The sequence below is a fragment of the Cydia amplana genome, chromosome 7, assembly GCF_948474715.1.
Source record: "Cydia amplana chromosome 7, ilCydAmpl1.1, whole genome shotgun sequence".
NCBI classification, from domain to species: Eukaryota; Metazoa; Arthropoda; class Insecta; order Lepidoptera; family Tortricidae; genus Cydia; species Cydia amplana.
In genome coordinates, this window is record NC_086075.1 from 10480303 (window position 1) to 10501707 (window position 21405).

Consider the following 21405-nt stretch of genomic DNA (forward strand, 5'->3'; position numbering starts at 1 on the left):
AGTCCATTTCCAACCGCAGCTGCACTACTGTTCATTTTACTATGGAAATTGACAGTAACAGCGACGCGTTCAGTACCAGTAGTGCAGCTGCGGTCAGAAATTGAATGTTACCCTTATATAGCCACCATAATAGCTGAAGCGAGGTTTTAAGCACATAAGGTAATTTTTCCCCCCGTTGTTTTGACAACGTATATCCAATTGTACCTATTTATATTAAAAACATCAACAATATTGAGTAGGTTTTTTAATATAAAAACCTTTGTTAATGTTTATTTATACTTAACAGGATAATATTTATAGGTACTTATATCTATCTAAGTACTTACTTTAATATCGGATTGAAATAAATATCGGTAAACAATTGGAAAAAGCACACCAACCAATGTCTTTTATAAATCTTATTTTAGTAAGAACCTAACTAAATTATCACATTGAATAAAATTAAAGACAAGTTCCTTCGAAAGCAAGTTCTCTGAGAACTATACACATCATACTTTATGTTCATTCGATTGTAACAAAATTAAAACCAACAATTAAGATCTGTTATTATAAAGTACAGAGTTTTCCATCAATGCATTCTGCTTGCGCTGGCATCTTTTATCTGTCCAGAAATTCCTTTTTCATCTCTCAATCGAGACATGCCTGCCGTAGACGGTGAACAAACTCCTCCAGGAGTGAACAAGATCCGCGAAGTACAAACCAATGCTTCATATGCTCAGGGATGGACGTTTCTTCCGGACGCTCTTGTTGCTTAGCCCAAGGATGGAGCCGATTACCTGTACAATAAGAAAGAAAAAACATTATAAGCGCATCTTATTTACAAAAAACAAGCCAGGCGAAGTTAAAGAACTTGGTTAAAGTAATTGCAATAGAGCTAAAAAAAATAAGTTGGGAGTCTTAATAACCTTAACTCTTATTAACCTAGCCTAGACTATTATTTGTAAAGAGACAGAGACAGTCTTGACAAGACTGTGATGAATTAAAGGTCAAACTGTTCTATCCTGCTGTCCTTTTAGGACGTAGTATAGCTTCCTGGCGTCGCCCCGCTAGGATTAAGAAAACAGAAGAATAGGGACGAAGTTTTAAGTTAAGTAAGAAAAATCTTACTTTAGAAACCGAATAGGCGGCGAGCTTGCGCCGAGGCGAGGGCAGCAGCAGCGCGAGCGCGCGCGCCTCGCGCAGCAGCGCGTGGAAGGCGAGCGCCGCGCCCGCGCACGACTCCGCCGCAGACACCTCGTAGAACTGGCACCCGAACCGCAGCGACAGCTCCTGACCCTCCTCCGCTTTCACGACTCTGAGCAAGTATAACAAAAATAACGTACCTACACAAAATTCGACTGGTGATACCACAATCGTGCGAAAGCATATTGAAACACGAGAAGATATTGTCATTAAATATACAGATTATTTTACCAATTAAACAAGTTTTGATTGTATTTAATTGAAATACTGAGTGATAATACCATAACTCACATAAACATTACACATTTTATACGTGATGGTGATGGATAATCAATTTGAGAACAAATGTTCTCAATCGAGACATCAAAATAGATACTTTCGTTGTAATCGCAGGCCCTTCATATTTACCTCGCATGTTCCAAGTCCCGCTTATTTCCTAACAACGTCACAGCAGAGCAACCGGGTAGTCTAGTCCGTTCCAGCAAGGCAAGGAGCTCTGCAGCCGCGAGGAACGACCGCCGGTCGCAGACGGAATACACTATCGCGAAAGCGTCGCCCCATCGGAGATGTTCAGCTAAACAGCCGCGTTTCTATTCAAAATGAAAAACACTGTGATCATCATGGGATCTTGCTTGACGAATCGCCAATACTGGTCATACCAGCACAGGGACACAGGGACTACTAAATATTCAAGACTGGAATACCCTATACAACACCATGTTTTTCGCGTGCCTTTTTACTATTTGGCCATTTTAGCTTTATATTTATTATGTATAAAATTTGTCACCTACTGTTATTTATGACTATTAAGCGTAAAATCGGAGTTTAAGTAACGATAAATAACGTAATAATTAGATACTTTTTTGAAAGACTTCTCAGATTATAAGATTAAGTCGGGCGCCTACTAGACTAGCGCAGTGAATGTGTTAAATCTACCTACTTTTATGACTATATAACTGCGGTCAGGCAAAATGGCAGTATAGGGTAAAAGTTTTCTTAAATATCATCTTCATCTACAGCAACAATGACGATTCTCGCAGCGTCGTATGGGGGTTGTCAGTCTTCTTTATCTTTTAGACTCTAGTTAAAATCCACCATTTTCAAATCCCTTTTATGTGACATATTTGATTGCGCATAAATTTTCATGACTCAAGTAAGTCTAATAAATAGAAGGTGAGGCAAATAAATAATCAAAGAACATTCACAAAACCAAAAACATGTACGGGAATAATGGAGTATAAATAAACAGTGAATTCGGTACCTATTCATTACTTTCTTGATATTTTAAAGTCTGCCGTTGTTTGTCGAGGTAAATACTCATACATTGTGAATGCGCTTCGTCTACAGTTTTTGGACTAATGCCGAGACATTACACATTCTTATCCCAAAATAATAACTGCATTTAAATACGTAAGTACGTGTTTGTATAGGTACAATATTTACCGCGCAACCACACGAATCTAAAATCTCCACTTCGGATGTCGCGCCATCGAATGCGACTCTGTGCTGATACAGGAAATCTGTAAAGAAATTTGGAATGAATGAAAAATTATTAAAAAAACCTTTTAAATATACTACGCAACAGTTAAGCAAGACTGAAACCAGTTAGAACTACGTATCCGTGGTTATCATATAGATATATCAAGGTCAAACCCATTTCAGAATTAGTACTTCATTCAATCTTTGTGTAGACTATGGATTTTTGATATCACAATTCACAAACGCTATAATTAACAACTAAAGCTGGTTTTTGTTGATATTTTCGTTGCAAGTTACGATAGCCACTTACAACCGCATACTAATAAAATAATAATCAAACTTTATAACAATAGTTATTTGTACAACAAGAGATCAAAGTTTGATATTTCTTCGAGTGCTTATTTTGAGCCCCGTGCAAGCGAAAGATTCTATAATAGATTCACGAGCGTAGCGAGTGAATCTAATTTAGAATCTTGAGCGTAGTAAGGGACTCAAAAGCGCACGAGATGTAAATAACTTTGATCTCGTGTAGTACACAACATTTTTCACCTCAGCAGTGAGAACATATTAGAGAACCCGAAAAATTTATTCCTTCTTCATCACTTACCTCTATTCACTCATGTTTTCTTAAGATATACCAACAATTAAATTTTCACCTCAGCAGCTCGAACAAGGGTACTTTGCTACTTAAAAACAGTGAGCAAAATCGCATTTTGCTCACTGAGTGAGCAAAATGCGATTTTGCTCATTTTGTCTCACTCAGTGAGCAAAATGCGATTTTGCTCACTGTTTTTAAGTAGCAAAGTACCCTTGTTCGAGCTGCTGAGGTGAAAAATAAATTCCCAACATCGTATAGAAAAAAAATATGCCATTCTAAGATGAATATCTGGGTGACCTGGGAAAACATATAAAAACTCGAAAATGCGCGTTTTCCCAGAGATAAGACCTAGCTAGATCGATTTTTCGCCCCCAAAAACCCCCATATAGTGAATTTCATCGAAATCGTTAGAGCCGTTTCCGAGATCCCCGAAATATATATACATATAAATAAATAAATATATAAATAAACAAGAATTGCTCGTTTAAAGGTATTAGATTAGATAGATGAATGGCAATAGAAGTAATTTGTTTACGGATATGATCGCTAGCATTTTTCAATCCATAATCACCAATGGGCAGACTTCCGTCATGTATCGCTTGTCAATCAGACAGCTGCTCTATTATGTATTTGAGCCTCGACGCCTCTATTTTGACCTCATTCCGGTGTATTGGCTTTCTGAAACACTATGTCAGTCACACGATTCTAGGTTACAAAACAGGTAACCTTAGAATTTATTTCTAGATATGCAATGTTCATTCATTACAAACTGTGCTGTTCCTGTCTGTGTTTTTTTTTAACTTTATGGTGTAAAATAAAGAATATTTACTTACAATGTAAATGGTTAAACAATGAAAAATTGTGTCAAAGCGAGAAAATCCAAATATATATGTATATAAACGAGATGAATTTAGCATTTAACCCACGAGAAGTTGATTTGGAATCTACATAAGCTGAATGTTTTTTATAAAAATCTAAGCGAACACGATGACAAACCATGTAATATATTCCCGCTGTTTGAAATCTGCGACATGCAGTTTTTAAGACCATACCCAATAAATAAACTTACAGCAAGCGTGTATGTAAATAAACAAAACGCAATGTTTACGCTGATTTATCTCGCTAATAAGCACCTCTCTGTGACTACCGTGTGTATATAAGATCATTATCTTTCTCAATATCTCAATAAGAAGCTATCAAAGGTCGTCGGCCGGGCGCAGGCGCCATTGCCGCGTTTCGCAGCCTTGGCGCGCCCTGCCAATATCGCAAATAAACGTTGGCAACTCTTGCCAACACTTGGCAACTCTTGATTATACTAAGGGCTGTTTCTAAACATTTTACACATAGCGAGGCTAACGTGAATGCCACACTTACCGCCGGTAGAGCTGTATTCGCCGATGTAACGCTTTGTTAGGTAACGAACCACCACGGCTGAAACAAAAAATAACAGTTTAAGATGGTGTGTACGTATCAATTTGATTGTAAACTTCTATAAAAGTTTGGAGATCGTCATAACTGTATGTTCAAGTCTTTGGGCAACAATGGAACAACTGTGGTTAATGTAGTGGGTTATATACTCAATATCCGAAATATACATTCAGTTTATAGGGTTGTGTTTAAAATAAACTGTACATAATGTTTATAGGGAGTATTACTGCAATTTTCAACCGTAAATATAGAGTTACTTATATACCGTAACTTACGAGGGGTATTCAAAATATTCTCGGTATGAGAATGAAAACAAACAAGTACGAAAAGTTTGATATTTTTATTTTTCAATATACTCCCCCCCTATGTTCATACACTTAAAAGATCGATCAATTATTTTTTTTAATCCTGCATAAAAATATTTTTTATCTTTGGTGTAAAAATGCTCCTCCACTGCCGCCTTCAATGCTTTATCATCGGAAAATTTATTTCCACGCAGATCCTTTTTAAGATTGGGGAACAAAAAGAAGTCGCTGGGGGCTAAGTCCGGACTATACGGTGGGTGAGTAACAGTTTCAAACCCACATTCAACAATAGCTGCCTTGGCAATATGAGCAGTATGGACGGGGGCGTTGTCATGCAGAAGCATAACACCTTTGGTTAACTTTCCTCGCCTCTTTTCTTTGATTACATCCTTTAATTGACGTAGAATGTTAGCGTAGTACTGTGCTGTGATATTTACACCTTTTTCTTTATAATCGATCAGTAATACTCCTTCACAATCCCAAAATATCGTGGCCATGACCTTGCCAGCTGAAGGGATGACCTTGAACTTCTTGGGATGAGCTGAACCCTTAATGTGCCACTGCATGGACTCTTGTTTACTCTCTGGGTCATAATGATGAACCCAGGTTTCATCTCCAGTAACTATTCTTTGCAGCACCTCATCAGGATTTTCACCGCACAGGTCAATAAAATCGGAACAACAAGCTACACGCATGTCTTTTTGAAGCCGAGTCAGCATTCGCGGAACCCATCTTGCACTTACTTTTGACATATTAAGATGGTCATGGATAATATCATGTACGGTACCAATAGAGAGATTGGTTACTTGTGCTATAGATTTTACCTTCACTCGACCATCTTCCAATATAAGTTTTTCCACTTTATCAATATTTTCTTGTGAAGTAGCTACTACAGGCCGGCCAGGTCTAGGGTCGTCTTCAACACTCTCCCTTCCACGTTTAAACTCGCTTGACCACTTTTGAATGGTAGATAAAGAAGGAGCAGACTCACGGTAAACACAATCCATTTCCTCTTTTATGGTTTTTTGATTTTTACCCTGTTTTGTCAAGAATTTTATCACGCATCGATGTTCTAATTTTGTTAACATTGTCAATTCCCACATGATGTTCATGTTTGTTCAGCAATTGCAGAAAAACAAAAGAACATCTCGGTTCGAATTATACTTTTTTTTAATGTCAATGAATAAACCTTAGCGGCCAGTAACGAAAGAAATTTTAGAAGAGGTTGTAAGATATCAATACCGAGAATATTTTGAACGCCCCTCGTATATATGCCGCAGCAAATTACTTAAATTAGCCAGCAAATTAGACGCCTAGGCCGTTCATGAACTGCCGGCCGGCATCTAATGAAATGGCTGAAGAACAACCAGCTAAGTCATTGAGCGCAACGTCATTTAGTTAAATTGTTTGACCCACACTAATATACTACGGCCAGTCTATAAAGGCGCAAACACAACCACTTTTGTTTGTGGTTTGTGGTTAAAATCATATTGTAATGGTGACTACACCACACACAGTACACTAGTAGACCATTACAATTAGCAAGGTAGTATAGTATCCTGCTAATTTCAATGGGGCTAAAAACTACGGAACGATCATAAGTTTCTATTATAAACAATTAATGAGCAACATTAACTGCATGTAAACATGCTACAATGTTACATTGTAAGGCAGTTATGGTTACAAATAGATACTAAATATAATCTTGCCCAATAAACCCCTGCAATCGAAACATTGAAGTTTAGAGAAAGCAGCAATTAGCAGCCATGGGTAAGAGGTGTTACAAAAGTTGTGTTTCTGAATTAATTTATAACTACAAGTCTCAATTAGAGGGAAAGCAAACATTGGGTTGCATGCACGTTAACTTAAGCTGAAGGAAATTATAGAGAGTCCACGTATTTCGAGCTTCATATGCGTCGGCTTGTGTTGACCAAACGTTTATTACTTAATTATTTTATTGTAGATAGATAAAACCGTTTATAAATTTAGATAGAATATAATGTGTATATTTCTTTTCTTAGAAACAGTGTTTAATTAATATGGTTTTGACTGAGACATTCAAAATATTTTTGAATTTTTACAAATTATTAGCTATGTTTATAAAATATAGACAGACGCACGAGTAATCCTATAAGGGTTCTGTTTTTTCTTTTGAGGTACGGAACCCTAAAAAGGTGTCTGCGCGAGTTCGACTCGCGAGTCCAAACCAAAGGGAAACCCTAGGGGTTGCGTAATTGCGTAAATACCACCATTATTACATTTTTTATAATATTTTAATTTATCCTTTCTTTCCCCTCTTTATTGTTAATTTATTTGTTGTTATGCAACCAATAGAAATAGATATTATATATAAATTTCAACCGTCTGCATGTCTATTACGGGCCATGAGAAAAAGCCCACTGAATGTGCCTAAGTTTCCTTCATTGTATTATTTATTTTTGTTCTCCGCAAAAACTTAATAAAGCAATATAAATGTCCAACCATATGATCTTGTAGGCTATGAATTTATCAGAAATTTATTTTGCCTGGGGTATGTATCAGTGTAAATTTACTATATTAACCCTTCATAAATGGTAATATACTTAAATAGTTTATAGCCAATGCGATCAAATGGAATTTAATAGCTGACACTTAGAAATATGTAAGATTTTATACGCTTACGCTAGAGCAGTAAAATATGATGTACCATAAACAGTAAAATAGTTCGTGAAATTATATCTACGTCTCATCTCATCAGTTGGCCGTTTTATCGACTGCCGTGGTAAATTCGGGTTATTTACGTCAAGGAATGTTAAAAGCAAATTTTTTTGATTTCAACTCTATTGTCTAGGCATAAGAGGGTAGAATTAAAATATTTTGGTACGGATTTGCTTCAATCGCCTAACTGTGCCTATCTACGCTTCACAGCGTGCAGATAAACATGTCCCTCTGAATGTATTGTCAGCTTCTGATTTATGGTGAACGCTGAGAGTAGTCAACGTTCAGTACTATGTTGCACTTTATTAGAAACTGTAACTACTATAACTTTTACCTTTATTATAATAAAATCATATGACAAGGAATTTAATGGGCTACCTGAGGTTTTCGTCGATTTTTGACAAGGTTTGAATCGTATCTCCTACTTTTGCTAAATATAGTAAGGTACAAAAAACATTAGAAAACTAAGGGTTTCACAGATCGAAGGTCATTGGCGTGGGCCTGAAGCCCCTTAAGACATGGTCTAATAAAACATGGTCTTCTCTTCCCAGAGTGTCACTTGCCTACGTCACAATAACATTGCCACTTTATTTCAACATAACATGTTACATGGGTACATTATATCTATGGTTAATAAGTTAATTTATTTCTTTATAATTTAATAATTTTCATTTATATGTATTTTATCTTAAATTTTACAATAACACGTCATTTTTAATTATTCGTTAGCAATATCTTCCGATTCACGAAAGAAATTTCAGACGTTCGGGTAATTCTGTTTACACTACTGGCAACACAGGATAGCGCTGTCACATTTGACAATCCGCCATTTTGTCCCTGTCCGACCGTCCTTGTCGAACGCGTGTTAATTGTTATTTCCTTCTCGCTCAGTGTCAGCAGTCGCAGTGTTTTCCAAACTTTTCACGTCGTAAGCTTCGTAATTAATGTTTTGTTACGAAAATGGTTGGCTGCTCTATTCGGAACTGTAAGAGTAGGAGTGAAAAGTGCAGTATAGATTTGTTTTATTTTACTATGTTTCTACATGAATAACTTAAAATTAATGCCGTTAAAATAATTTTCACTGTTGGTTAAAATTCTCCCACATTTTAAAGTTTGAGAACCTGTAAATAGCATGATGACGTAGGCAAGTGCCAGTTAGGTCATTCGCGAATCTCGGAAGAGAGTACCAGGCGGAGTATATTATTATACCATGCCCTTAAGATTAATAAGACCATAAGAATAAGGCCCCGTACAAAAGGTAAAAAATACTTCCCAAATTCACTTCCATGTACCTGTCGAAGACTGTTAAGTTAACAATCTCCTGATGCGAAACAGTGATTTTTATTAAATATCATTTGACCCTTTTGCCTCTTCAAGCATATTTGGAAATAACATATATTACATATATTATTATTGATATCAATGTTATTTAAACATTAAAAGCATTTGGAATAATATGAACATTTTTGACCGCCAATACATCTTGAAACTCACATTAAGTCAAACTTTACACACATATTATCATTTTTGTATTCATTAGATTGCAATAAATATGGCGACTTACTTTGAAATTAAGATTGGATATTTTTATGTTACTCTATGTTGGCTGAGAGCTTTAGTGATCATTATTAAGTTTATTTTTTATTTTTGACTTAAATTAATTGATAAATAATTCTTAATTCACTATACTTTTGGCCTTTTCTAAACCTTGTCTGTTTATTAGCCTCTAACCAAATGTGTGTTAATTGCAAGTATCTATTGAGGCTGTCACTGTGTACCTTCCTTTCATTTAGGTCCACCATTCGTTACCGTGTACAAGAACTAACACGTCGGAATGTTAGTGTGTTACTGGGTATTTGCTTTGAGGTCTGCTAGCAAGGAACATCGCCTAGCGTATTAATTGGATACTTCTCTTTTAGAGGTAGCTTAAGAATGCAACAATACCTATTGGTAGGTACTCTTATTCTGTTTATAATACTTATTATTAATCTATTGACATTAATTCACCTCTGTGTCGTCTTTACCTTAGCCATAATACAATGTATCATCTTATCCGTGATATAGGTTTAAAAAAGAAAATTAAAATTCAAAAGAATATTGCCAAATGTGAAGGTCTAACATAATGTTTACAAGCAAAGTTACTGCGATCTCCATAGACATAATTACGTTCAAAGCAAGGGGAGTCGTGAACACCGGATCGTCTAGTCTTACACACTCGCTTTCCAAAGCAATTGTGGCTGCAGCTATAATAAATAAATACCTCCTTCAAATTAATGTCGACCATAAATTAATTGATCGGGACGGCGATAAAGTAAAAGTAAAACTCGGTAGCGAACTGTACAAGCACACGTACTTTAGCGTGAAATGTCTCAGAAAAGTTGTTCCCTTATCAAAACATGCAGAATAAACATGGGTATTGATACAGGCGGTCAATTATACTAACGAATACTTTCACTGCTGCATTGATAGCGCCATTCAAGGTAATCCACAAGCACGTATCTCGCGACTGACTGATAGCGAGGTGCTGCCAACCAATAAGTAAGAATAACCTTATATCGGATAGGTTGCAGTGAGATTGGTAGAGAGTTGATAAGTCTACGCCACAAAGAACCAAGTCTAATAAAGAGCTATTCTATTAATAGAATATAATAATATGTAAGAATATATTTCTAAATATCCCGCTAAAAATTCTACATATCTATTTACCACGCGCTTAAATTAAATTAAATAAAGTTTTCAATGGCACATATTATGTGTGCATGGGGGCTGAACTTATATTTGAACATAATCGACAATATTCTTGAGATATTTGTAAAACCTCTAGGTTTTTTATTTTATAATTTGTTACAGTTATGATATTGTTATGTGTTAGTGGAAGCGAAATACCTAATGACAATAATCTCAAAGCACTTCGCGCGACTAATCAGCGCGAGCGATCATATAAATATCAAAACTTTAACAGATTACCGCCCTAATAGTTTTAATCGCAAAAATTAAGAATGTTAAAACCACATAACTTGTTATTCAGATACAAGTTTTTCTCAATATTGACAATCTCCAATTCACACAATCATTCGGATTGCAAATTTCATGTCGCATTTGATTTATTCGATGATTTTAAAGATTAACTCGTGTGTCAATAAATTACGCGATTCAGAACGAAATGGCAATAAAATTGGTTATCTCCATAAGTTGATGTAAGATCTTTCTTTCCAATATTTGCAATGGCTAAAAGATCGTGAGTTCAACGACCCTTAAAGAAAAGATATTCATGAATAATGAAATCTCAACATCTGGCAACGAATTATGTAAGAACCGCAAATGTTAGTTTCAAGTAAACTCTAAACGAACACACGCTCGCTGGAAGCGAGTTCACGGCTTTTGGACGTTGAAGAAATTCTAGATTTATTTCCAGAATGTACGGTACCGGTAACGAGAACTATAACGGTACTCGAGAACCGAGGATTTAACCGAGACGTCTGTGAGTGAATAAGGTAGCAAAGGTAAATGTTAATTAAGAGCATCGCGGAGGTGATTGCAGACACGATCCGGAGTTCGCCACGCTAGTCGCGATAATTGGACGCCTACTGTTTCATTTGCATTTTTAACGTCAATTTCATTTCCGTAAACCTCACTTAATTAAACTGCGATCCTTTAATCCACTAGCTGTTGAGCTACGGCTTTAAATGAACGACTATTATAAGTAAGAAGTGCGTTAATTTTAAAACGCCTCGCATTAGAAGGATGCAACTTTCTCTTGTACTTATTGACATTCTATGCGACTTGCTAATTTATGATTTCTCCCTGCCAAGTTTAGAATTTGACAAGTGACGTGTTTCTCAACAGTGACGATTATGTGCGTGTGACCTACAAGTCTAGAATGCGTGGTGCAAGTAAATTCGTATATATATTTAGAAATGACAGGTACCTAATACCTACACCTGCTTAATTAAATAAAAGTGGACACGATGTTTAAAAATCAATTGTTCTGCGAGTGGACTTTCAAAGTCCGATAGGTTGTGGTTATATCATATAACGAAAACATATGTTACAATATATACCTATCTAAAGTTTCATATCGGCCAGACCCAGCGTGAGGACTGTAGCACATCCCTTTATTCATGATTGGTGCCTAACAGCTGATAAAATATAGGCTAGCGACGATAATTACAATGAACATACAGGTTGCTTTTCAACCGCTAGCCATATTTTTACCGGTAAATATATATGTAGGTCATAAACTCATAAATAATAAGCAACTTTTACTATAGGACCTACCTAGAACTTTTTTTCGCGATTACAGGGTTGATCCCAAAGTAATCGTTGCTGAATATGATCTATATATTCACCACGTAAAATTTAGATATGGGTTGAAAAACAACACGTGCGTAAATAATTGTCAACATCGCGCGTTCAATTGTACAGTCAGCTTCAAAAGTAGCGGATAAAATAACGTATCAACAGCCAATCAACCATACTGCTACGTATCAACCATACTGTAACAGCTTAACAAAAACTGATGACTCTATGTGCAGAACAATTAAGACTATAAAATATATTACTTTTGAACGTGAATTTTAGACATTTATTTCTATTTGGAAAACTAATACGGAATATACTTTTGTGTTTCATCCGCTATTATTGATGCTGACTGTACCTACGAGTATCTGAGTAAGATTCTTATTTAAAATGTCTCATCATTTTATTTTTTCCTCATTCCACGATAACGTTCTATTATTAACCGAGGATACTAAATTTAATCTCCGGTGCTAAAAATAAATATTTTGGTGAGAGTTTATAAATTGACGAGTGAGTAACTCAATCGCCTGCAGATTAGGGCCGTCAAATGTTTAATTAATGTTGTTTATTAATATTGTTTTAGTTTGTTACCTACGGTGAAATATTTTTATAAATATTCTAAAAGGACAGATTTCCTTAAGGTCGACTCATGGTGGTCAGCAGTGACCACTTTCTTCTAAAAATAGGTGTTAATGGCTGATACTTTAGAAAGTCAATCATTGGGTAATTTTTTTTATTAGGTACCTATACTAGAAGAAAATCCTACCAAAATAATTATGATAATATAACGTTTGACGTGACGGTAAATGTGTTACGACAGCATAAAAAAAAATATTATTGTGGCATATCTAAATTTGGTTTAGTACGTAGTTGCAAAAGTGAATTTTTATGGATGATTTCCATTCATAAGGTGGGTATGCACTTTTGCAGCTTACTGTACATAATGTTGAGTAAACTAGCTTACAACTATATCAGTTAAATGTTTAAAAGCCTCTTTTATCTAATACCTTTAAACTAGCAATTCTTGTTTATTTATATATTTATTTATTTATATGTATATATATTTCGGGGATCTCGGAAAAGGCTCTAACGATTTCGATGAAATTTGCTATACGGGGGTTTTTGAGGGCGAAAAATCGATCTAGCTAGGTCTTATCTCTGGGAAAACGCGCATTTTCGAGTTTTTATATGTCACCCAGATATTAATTAAAATAGGTAACTGACATCCTCAACTGAACATTTTTGCTGCCTGTAGTGCCTGTAAATAGCTGATTCAATCGTTTTATGTATCTAATTAATTTGTGATCGTCCTCTCCATATACGTACTCATATTTCTATCTGACAGCTATACTACAGTGACTTGTGTTACATTTTTATACCTACCTAATTAAAGGCAATTAAAAAAACTGTAAGTAGGTACCTACGATTGATTTTCATAAGGAATAATAAATAGTATCTTTGATCATAACGTTTTATGACAATCAACAAAAGTTCAAATATGTATATGTATGTATGTATATACTTTATTGCACATGGAAATAAAAACACAAAAAACATAGCTATATATGCTGTATATGCTGGTATATGAGATTAGTGACAGCCCTAGCGTAGGGTCCCGGCAGACGATTGACCGGGTGACTCAGACTGTGAGCGGCATGCGGCCGGCACTATAAATACAGCTCTGACATTTTCTCGCGCTCGATCTAGCATCCCACTGCTTCGGACTTTATGACACAACCTCATTCAACAAACTTACAATCATACATACAAAAATACCTTGGAGTCGATACGATGTAGCAATTTCTAGAATTTGATATCTGTATATGACTAATCTGACTTCATGAGCAATTTAACAAGAGTAAAACCTTAATTGTCTTTCAAACCAAAATGAATGAGAGGCCATAAAGTATAAAAAAGCCCGCAACTTTAGGTTTGCATGCAGTGACCGCGTTGGCGAGTAAAAGACGAAGTGTTAACCAAATCAAAAAAATCGTATTTCTTCCATTATTAAACATTAGATAATTTAGATATAAATACACAGTTGTTAATATTTAATAGGGTAGGCCATTGCCCATTCGACAAATCAACATTTTTAACCAGGGCAGGGTAAATCATGTACATATGAATATTAAGTATTAGGTACCTAACAAACAAGAAGGCCCATTGAAGGACAGCTCTGGGTTAATTTGTGGCTGATTACATTTTGCTCTTGATAAATTGATTAGATAGTGACATTTACCCTCAATGGCAAAGTTAACACCGGGTACTGACAGTTTTCTTAGTACTTACATATCAGTCGGTATTAACTAACAACTTAAAGGCAAATACAAAGAACGCGCATGTAACACCTCTGGAGTTGCAGGCGTCCATAGGCTACGGTGACTGCTTACCATCAGGCGGCCCGTATGCTTGTTTGCCACCGATGTGGTATAAAAAAGTAAAAAAAAAAACAAGTACAAAATTATGAAATAAAACGATTGTAATGGATTAGGTAATATATCGCGTATAATGAATTTAAAATACATCCCGATACACATTACATAGGTACATCATTCGGGTTCGGGACTAAGTACAACGGTAATCGAAGACAATATTAAATTCAGATTACCTACAAAAAAAACTTCTGAATAAGCGAGTTAAATTTTCATTAGCCAAATTAAATAGCTAATAAGCACACGCATTTGCCTCAAGCGATTACCTGAAGGCAGGTACGCACATAACTGCTTAATCACACAATCAAGATGCGCTCGTGATTGATTGTTTTGTATGTAATTGCATAATGGGGCGTGCTTTACTGAAAGCGTTTACTCGTACATTAGGACTACTCGTTTAGCTCGGAGGCAAATTGCGGGTTAAGTATTTATTCTGACCAAGCCACACATTCCGTCGGCAGTGTTGTACCGTTCTGGAAAAAATCATTTTGGTGTATAAAATATTCTCGGTTATACGTAAATAAAAGAAATAAAATTACCTACTCTTTATTTATAGTGCCAATATTACTCAGAAATATAACGATTATTCAGATATTTAAAATAAGATACCAATCTCAGGGCGTACTCTTACGCCTATACCTATTAGTCAGGGAGTTGCACCCCATTATTGCAATGTCATAATATTTTTAGAATGCGCCTGTATATCAAGAACTCACCAAATTCTCGTGTGAAGCGAGCGTATCGGCAACGTAAACAACGCATCTAATTCAGATAAGTAATAAATTACAAAGAAACGCAGTGAGTAAATATACAGGCGTATCAATTTACTCTTGGATTTCCCAACACATTATACTGACTCAGACTGTACTTTTGAAACTTTCATGAAAAGATCACCTTTTTTTTAGGATCAATGTTTTTCTTGACGTATCCGCTTGCAATTATAGAAATAAGGATAGCGTGAAGATATCAAAAACCTAAAGGTATAACTATTTAAAATAAACACTCCGCCTTTTGCACCCTGCACTTACCTATTTATTTCCTTAGCTGAAATACGGCAACTGGCCGATAAAGAGGCTCATACCCAATTAATTTACCTATATGCTAGATAACCTACATGCCTAACTACAAAAAACGCTTATCATTTTTACCATACTTACCATAGATACATGTCATACTAGGAAGGTAATAGAATGACAGAGCTCAACTCAGTGTGTTACTACATACTTAGACTAGTCAATGTAAGCCGAAAGCAACCAAGTTTCTATTTTTGCCGTTATCGCCAAATTAAAATACAACCTATGTCTCACCATCAACATCACTCTATGTACTTATACATTCGTTTACTATAAAACTAGTTTGGCTTCTAGGTTTCCATAAATATCACAACTTTCGTTGAGTAAAATGGTAGGAACAACTTTTTGTTTAGTAAAATGGTCGGAGCAACCTTTTTACTTACAAATAAGTAAACTATTTATATTTAGTAGGTACCTTATTAGTCCTTATGCTACTTGATGGGAGAGTAATATAAGAATGTTACTAAAACACTTTAATTAAAATTCAAAACTATTGTACCTGTATGGAGGTTAACATTTACTTATGAATAAAAAAGGCATATCAAGCAATTTAAAAAAATAATTAAGTAATACATTTCAAACACGAAATTACCGGTGTTTCTCCACAAATGTATATTACAAAAAAAATCAATATTGTGATATCACAATGACACGTGACATTCTTCAATTGAGTGTTATAAAACGTCGAGTGTCGGCGACTATTACTTAACAGATGCGAAGTTACCTAATATATTTTAATTGTTGTGTTAATGTTCTCGAGTGTTTCCCAAAACTTCCCGAGCCGATACTATAAATCAATTTCACTAACTTTCGCCGACTTATTGTTTATACTTTCTATTACGTCGCCTCTGCCTATTAGTGAATCAAATGATATAATATTACACTTTTAAAAATATATATACATGAGAAACCAAATGGCAGATTTAATAAAGAATCGATGACACTAAGCTCCTTTTTAAATGTTTTACATATTAGTAGGCAACTTAAATATGTACTCATAAATTTGCATACATACATCATTTTCGTCTATTACTGACTTACTATGTGGTATTAGGTATGTTTACTAGCTAGAAATTTCCAGTAAGAAATTGTGTTTTCCTTGCATTAAAAAAATATACAATAAACATAGAAAGTGACAAATCTATCACATTAGTAGGTTTCGAACTCAACAAAGCCCAAAAATTTTACGTTCGAACGAAAGTGGATTTTTGTTTGCATATTTTTTGCGGCTTCCGACGCTTTGCTAACATTTATCTTTACACTTAACACCGGGGGCGCCCGCTAATACTTTCAGAATACAAGGTATTATAATTCGTAGGTCCAACAGGATAATAATAACTTAACAACGTTGCGCAGACGGTAAGAACGAAACAATGATCTAAGCTTTTCCCTTTCCGGCCTCCTTCGGTAGCCAATAATTATTTACTGGTCCGTAATAACCGGTGTTGAAGTTGCTTGACTTTGACGGCTTAAAGATTAGCAAAGCTTACCTGGTAGGTTTTTTGAATAACTCTGTGTGGCAAGAAGAAGTGTTAAATCATGCAGGAAGTGCATCTTATTCAAGGTCCAAAAAACTGCAAATTTTGCACACAATGCAACAATGTGGGCTCACTTCACCTGTCCGCCCATTTTTGTGGGCAACGTTAAAATTACAAACCAATTCTGCTTTAATTTGAATCGCATGCGTAAAATTAACCCACCGGTCAGAAAATACACAAAAAATCTACAGTCTGACCGGCGGACCCGAAATTGGACCACCAAGATATCCTACAAGTGAATCACGCTTTCTGTATTTATTTAAATGTTTACGTATTTGGAAATACTAGTATATATGTAATAATCTAAACTTTAAACACGTTAAATTATAAATAATGATCGGCGTTTTGTAGTGACATAGCAATTAATTTACGGCATTTTTATATGCAACAACGCGACAAACGACACAATTTCAGCTCTAAATATCCTATTTAAGCAGCCATTAAATATTTTTCTTAGTGCAAAAAGTCCCCGGTAATACACTTCCCTGTATAAGGGTATCGGCGGATGTGATCACTCTCCAGCCCACTGCGAGCCGCCTCGCTGCGCCGGCGCGGCGTCTGGCACCAACACGCATTCTTCTTGGTGACTAACGCTCTTATTACAGGAGTCATAGACCATGAATATTCATATTTAGGACTCATATTCAGTTGGATGACTAAACTGTCACAGACATTTCTTGAGTAGGTACAAGAAAATTATTGCAGTATATTTTTGAGCATGATGCGGAACGAGTGCGTTTGGCTTGCCCGCTCTTTGTCTTTTTAGCATCACCAGACAGCAAGCCAAGCGAACACCAGAGCAAAAAAAATCGCCTTAAATATTTAACACCTCAGTGTTAATCTTAATCATAACTATAGAAATAAATATTTATTTTATAGAAAACCAAAGTAAAGTCAGATTCTTGTCCCTCAAAAGCTAAACATTCTAAAGACTTGTATCGTATTATAGGTAACTACCACACAATACCATAATTGTAGGTAACTACCAACTTTTTCATAATTTTGGAATAATTATTACTTTGTCATCGGCCTACGTACCTACAACCTACAATACATCAGATCAGAGATTGATGACAAATGCCTGAACGGTCTACGCATTCACTACTTCGGGTAGGACAACAACATTACGACGCCGTTACTAATTCTCGACGCTGACTAACTACGTACCGACCTAATATTTGTAAACTTTCGATACCTACGAGTTGATATATTTATTCAACGTGATCTGGCCAAAATTGGAGTAGGTACAGATTATGAATCAGATCATTAAACACCATTGTTTACGTTACTCGTCTGCCATTAAACGTCCTAGAATAATCTTAACACCCATGGACCTAGAATAACACCATGCATACCATTGTTTCTGATTTTGAAATGTTCCCATCCATAATACGTTTTCATAACAGTAAATTACTGCAAAGGGGTGCTTAACATTAAATGTATTTAAAATTGACCTAAATGGTCAAGCAATGCCATAACATGGATAAAAAAATAAAAAGACATTTCATTAGGGGAAAGAATGAGATAGTTCATAGAAATATCAAACGTTGTAAATGTTTATAATAATAAAAAGGAAAAAAAACTCGTGACGTGACGAGATTCACGTGACACAATAAGTTATTACGCATTAGTTATAAGCACCAAAGAATTTTATAAGCAAACGATAATTAATAAGTACCTATCATGATTGTTTTCATGGAATTGGCCAGAAGGCTATTGACACAGTACTCGTTATCAAGCGATAACATTGAGTCGAACTGATAACGCGCCTTTGTTTCACACCTGACACTAGGAACGCATCAAAAGATCCACCTTTTAGTAATGCACAAATATTTAATAGAACTATTTAACCGTTAAATATAGTGGATTTTTCAGTTCATTTATTACCGTTTTAATATATTTTCAGGTAAAGGATGTTTGGTATTATAAATGTTTAAACCTGGTAATGTATTGTAGCTTTCAACACGTGGTTAACATTTCTTCATAATCTTTCTCCAAATCAATTCTTGCTTGTTATCTTTGACTGTAAATGGCCGTTCTTAAATCTGCTTATCGTAGCTGATAACAATTGCAACACCCTAACCTGCAACCCACATGTTGCTTGTTTTGAAACTGTTTCAAAATTCGATCGTAAGATATCCAATAAGGGAAGGATTGGCTAAACTGGCTATAGCTTATTAGCTACCTCATTTCCATTCAAGGGCTCAGTGCGAAAGGGCTGAGGATAAAATAAGTGCATGCAAATCACTAGATAATCACGCAAGTCGTATCAGACTAGTGGCAGAGCTATTTAAATGCTAAGGTTTCATTGACCCAGTGACAGTCACTGAACTAGTGCGTAAAGATGTTGACAATTGCATTTGGAAACTGGTCCGGGTTAATTATCAAGCCAGGCTGGACGAGAAAGCTCATAACCTCAAAAGTATGAAACAGATACAAACTAGGTAGGTATATAAAAAACAGCTAGCTAAATATTTACATTTTTACATTTTCTGTTTACTGTGAATCCAAAACAAAATGTGTTGTTTTCAAACCGGATTACAACTCAGGCTAATTCAAAACCGTAATAGTCGAACTGAAATCTTCGTAATAGTTATGAATGCTCTAGTTGGGAGTTAATGAACTCAACCGAGAGCGAGAGTTGGATGGCTGGAGTCCGAGTTCGAGTGGTCATGATAAATCAGTAGGATAACACTAATAGGCACCTGCCGAGCGCCGGTTAACTTCACATAAAACAAAATAAAACTAACTATAACAGTAATTAAATTAACAGCCTTAATTACAGCGTCCGGTTCTTTCTCATAATAAATCAGATCCTTTGGGAGATCATTAGGTATAATTGATTTAAGTCGAGCCCAAAACATACGATATTTTTCATTTCATCTCTTCCTCTCTTGAATTTAATTGATAAAAGCTTAAGTTGTCAGACAGAGTACGGTAAATTAAGATTCGAAAAACTCAAACTTGGTTCGAATCTTTATCGTTGGTGATTATCTCATATTTTCGTCAGAAAAATAAAAACAAGAGTAGCCTCAAATTGCAACCATTCCATTCCTATTAGTCAGGTGCGCATGCCAACATTTTCAAATTAACCTTACCCGATTTCCCGCAACGTGCGCTGCCGAGCACCACAACTCTTATTCGATTAACTGTCATCTTCATTAGTCTTTGTACACTTTACACTAACACAGTGCTAATGTAAAACTTGAATTTATTAACAATTTTTTTATGTTATGTTTCGATCGTGTGTAAGATCGCGTTGGCGCCAAAATCAGCTGTTGCACAAAGTTGTTTAACGCACGCGCGCTCCACGCACCTGCCTGCGAGCGACTGGCATCAAACAAAAATTGGCGCAGACGCAGATAGCATAAACGCAATGATGCATAACTAATATCAGTCGTATAATGTATTCTTTGCGGGGGTTTGGCTAGCTAAAAAAATACTACATTAAGAGTAGGTACTGGGTACACCCACTTCCATCTCGAGATGGAGAGTACTTCGTGTATGAAACTCGATTCACAAGTACTGGAATATTACTCATGCCAGCTATTATCGTTAAATTTCTCTCCCCCGAGCAAAAACACCCATTCAAAAAATGACAAGAAATATTTTAAGCCAACGTCAACCAAGATATCAAAAGTGTCACTTTTGGAATCAGCAACACTTAACTTTCGTTTAAACTTGGAACAGGGTCATCCAATCATATATTATTAGGTCGACAATTTAATCCTATCAAATACCGAGTAAAAGTTAAAACGTGTGACAAAAAAATCACAAATCGTCGCTTAAGGATTACTAGATCCAAGGCTAATTAAATCGCTTGTAATCGTGAAACTGGGACAAAGCATGTCGAATCGCGAACAGGTAGACCATTGACACTAATCCACGCGAGTGGCCAGTTTATATCGACAGAAATAAAAGTGCAAGCGGCCAAGCGATAATCTTATCTGAACATTACGGTTAAAGACATAGGTGCGCTTAATCCTGCGGAATCTATGCCAGCAGATACCGAGGACGTGTGATATGATTCGAAGTATAATCAGCACGAAAAGTGATAGTTAATGTTACATTCATTGTTGCGCTGTCGAGTCGAATGGAAGTAATTCCTGGCGCCGCCGTAGATAACGATAGTCAGCAGATTAAAGTGAAATTGACAGTCGTTCTTAATTACACAGTGTTTATTGCTCACAAGTCTCACAGCTAAATTAACAACTATAAAGATATTGAATATATATCTCTGAAATAAATTGAGTCGTATATATTCGACGCAATTATCACCTTACAATTAATTGTGTCTTGTCAATTTTGAAGTTTTTTTCATAGAAAATTAGTAAAAGATATTAATTGATTGATTGAGATTGTATAACAATAAAA

At 35.7% G+C, this 21405-nt stretch overlaps 1 protein-coding gene across 1 annotated transcript; it reads right to left on the bottom strand.

Annotated features, from left to right (window-relative positions):
* Positions 1-541: 541 nt before the first annotated feature.
* Positions 542-20391, bottom strand: LOC134649855 (ras-related and estrogen-regulated growth inhibitor-like protein). The gene is made up of 6 exons (XM_063504692.1): positions 20130-20391; positions 4634-4690; positions 2626-2702; positions 1591-1772; positions 1108-1294; positions 542-776 (listed from the first exon to the last, which is right to left on the bottom strand). The coding sequence occupies exons 1-6, from the start codon at positions 20191-20193 to the stop codon at positions 708-710; spliced, it is 636 nt and encodes a 211-aa protein (XP_063360762.1). The 5' UTR covers positions 20194-20391; the 3' UTR covers positions 542-707.
* Between the last annotated feature and the right edge of the window lie 1014 nt (positions 20392-21405).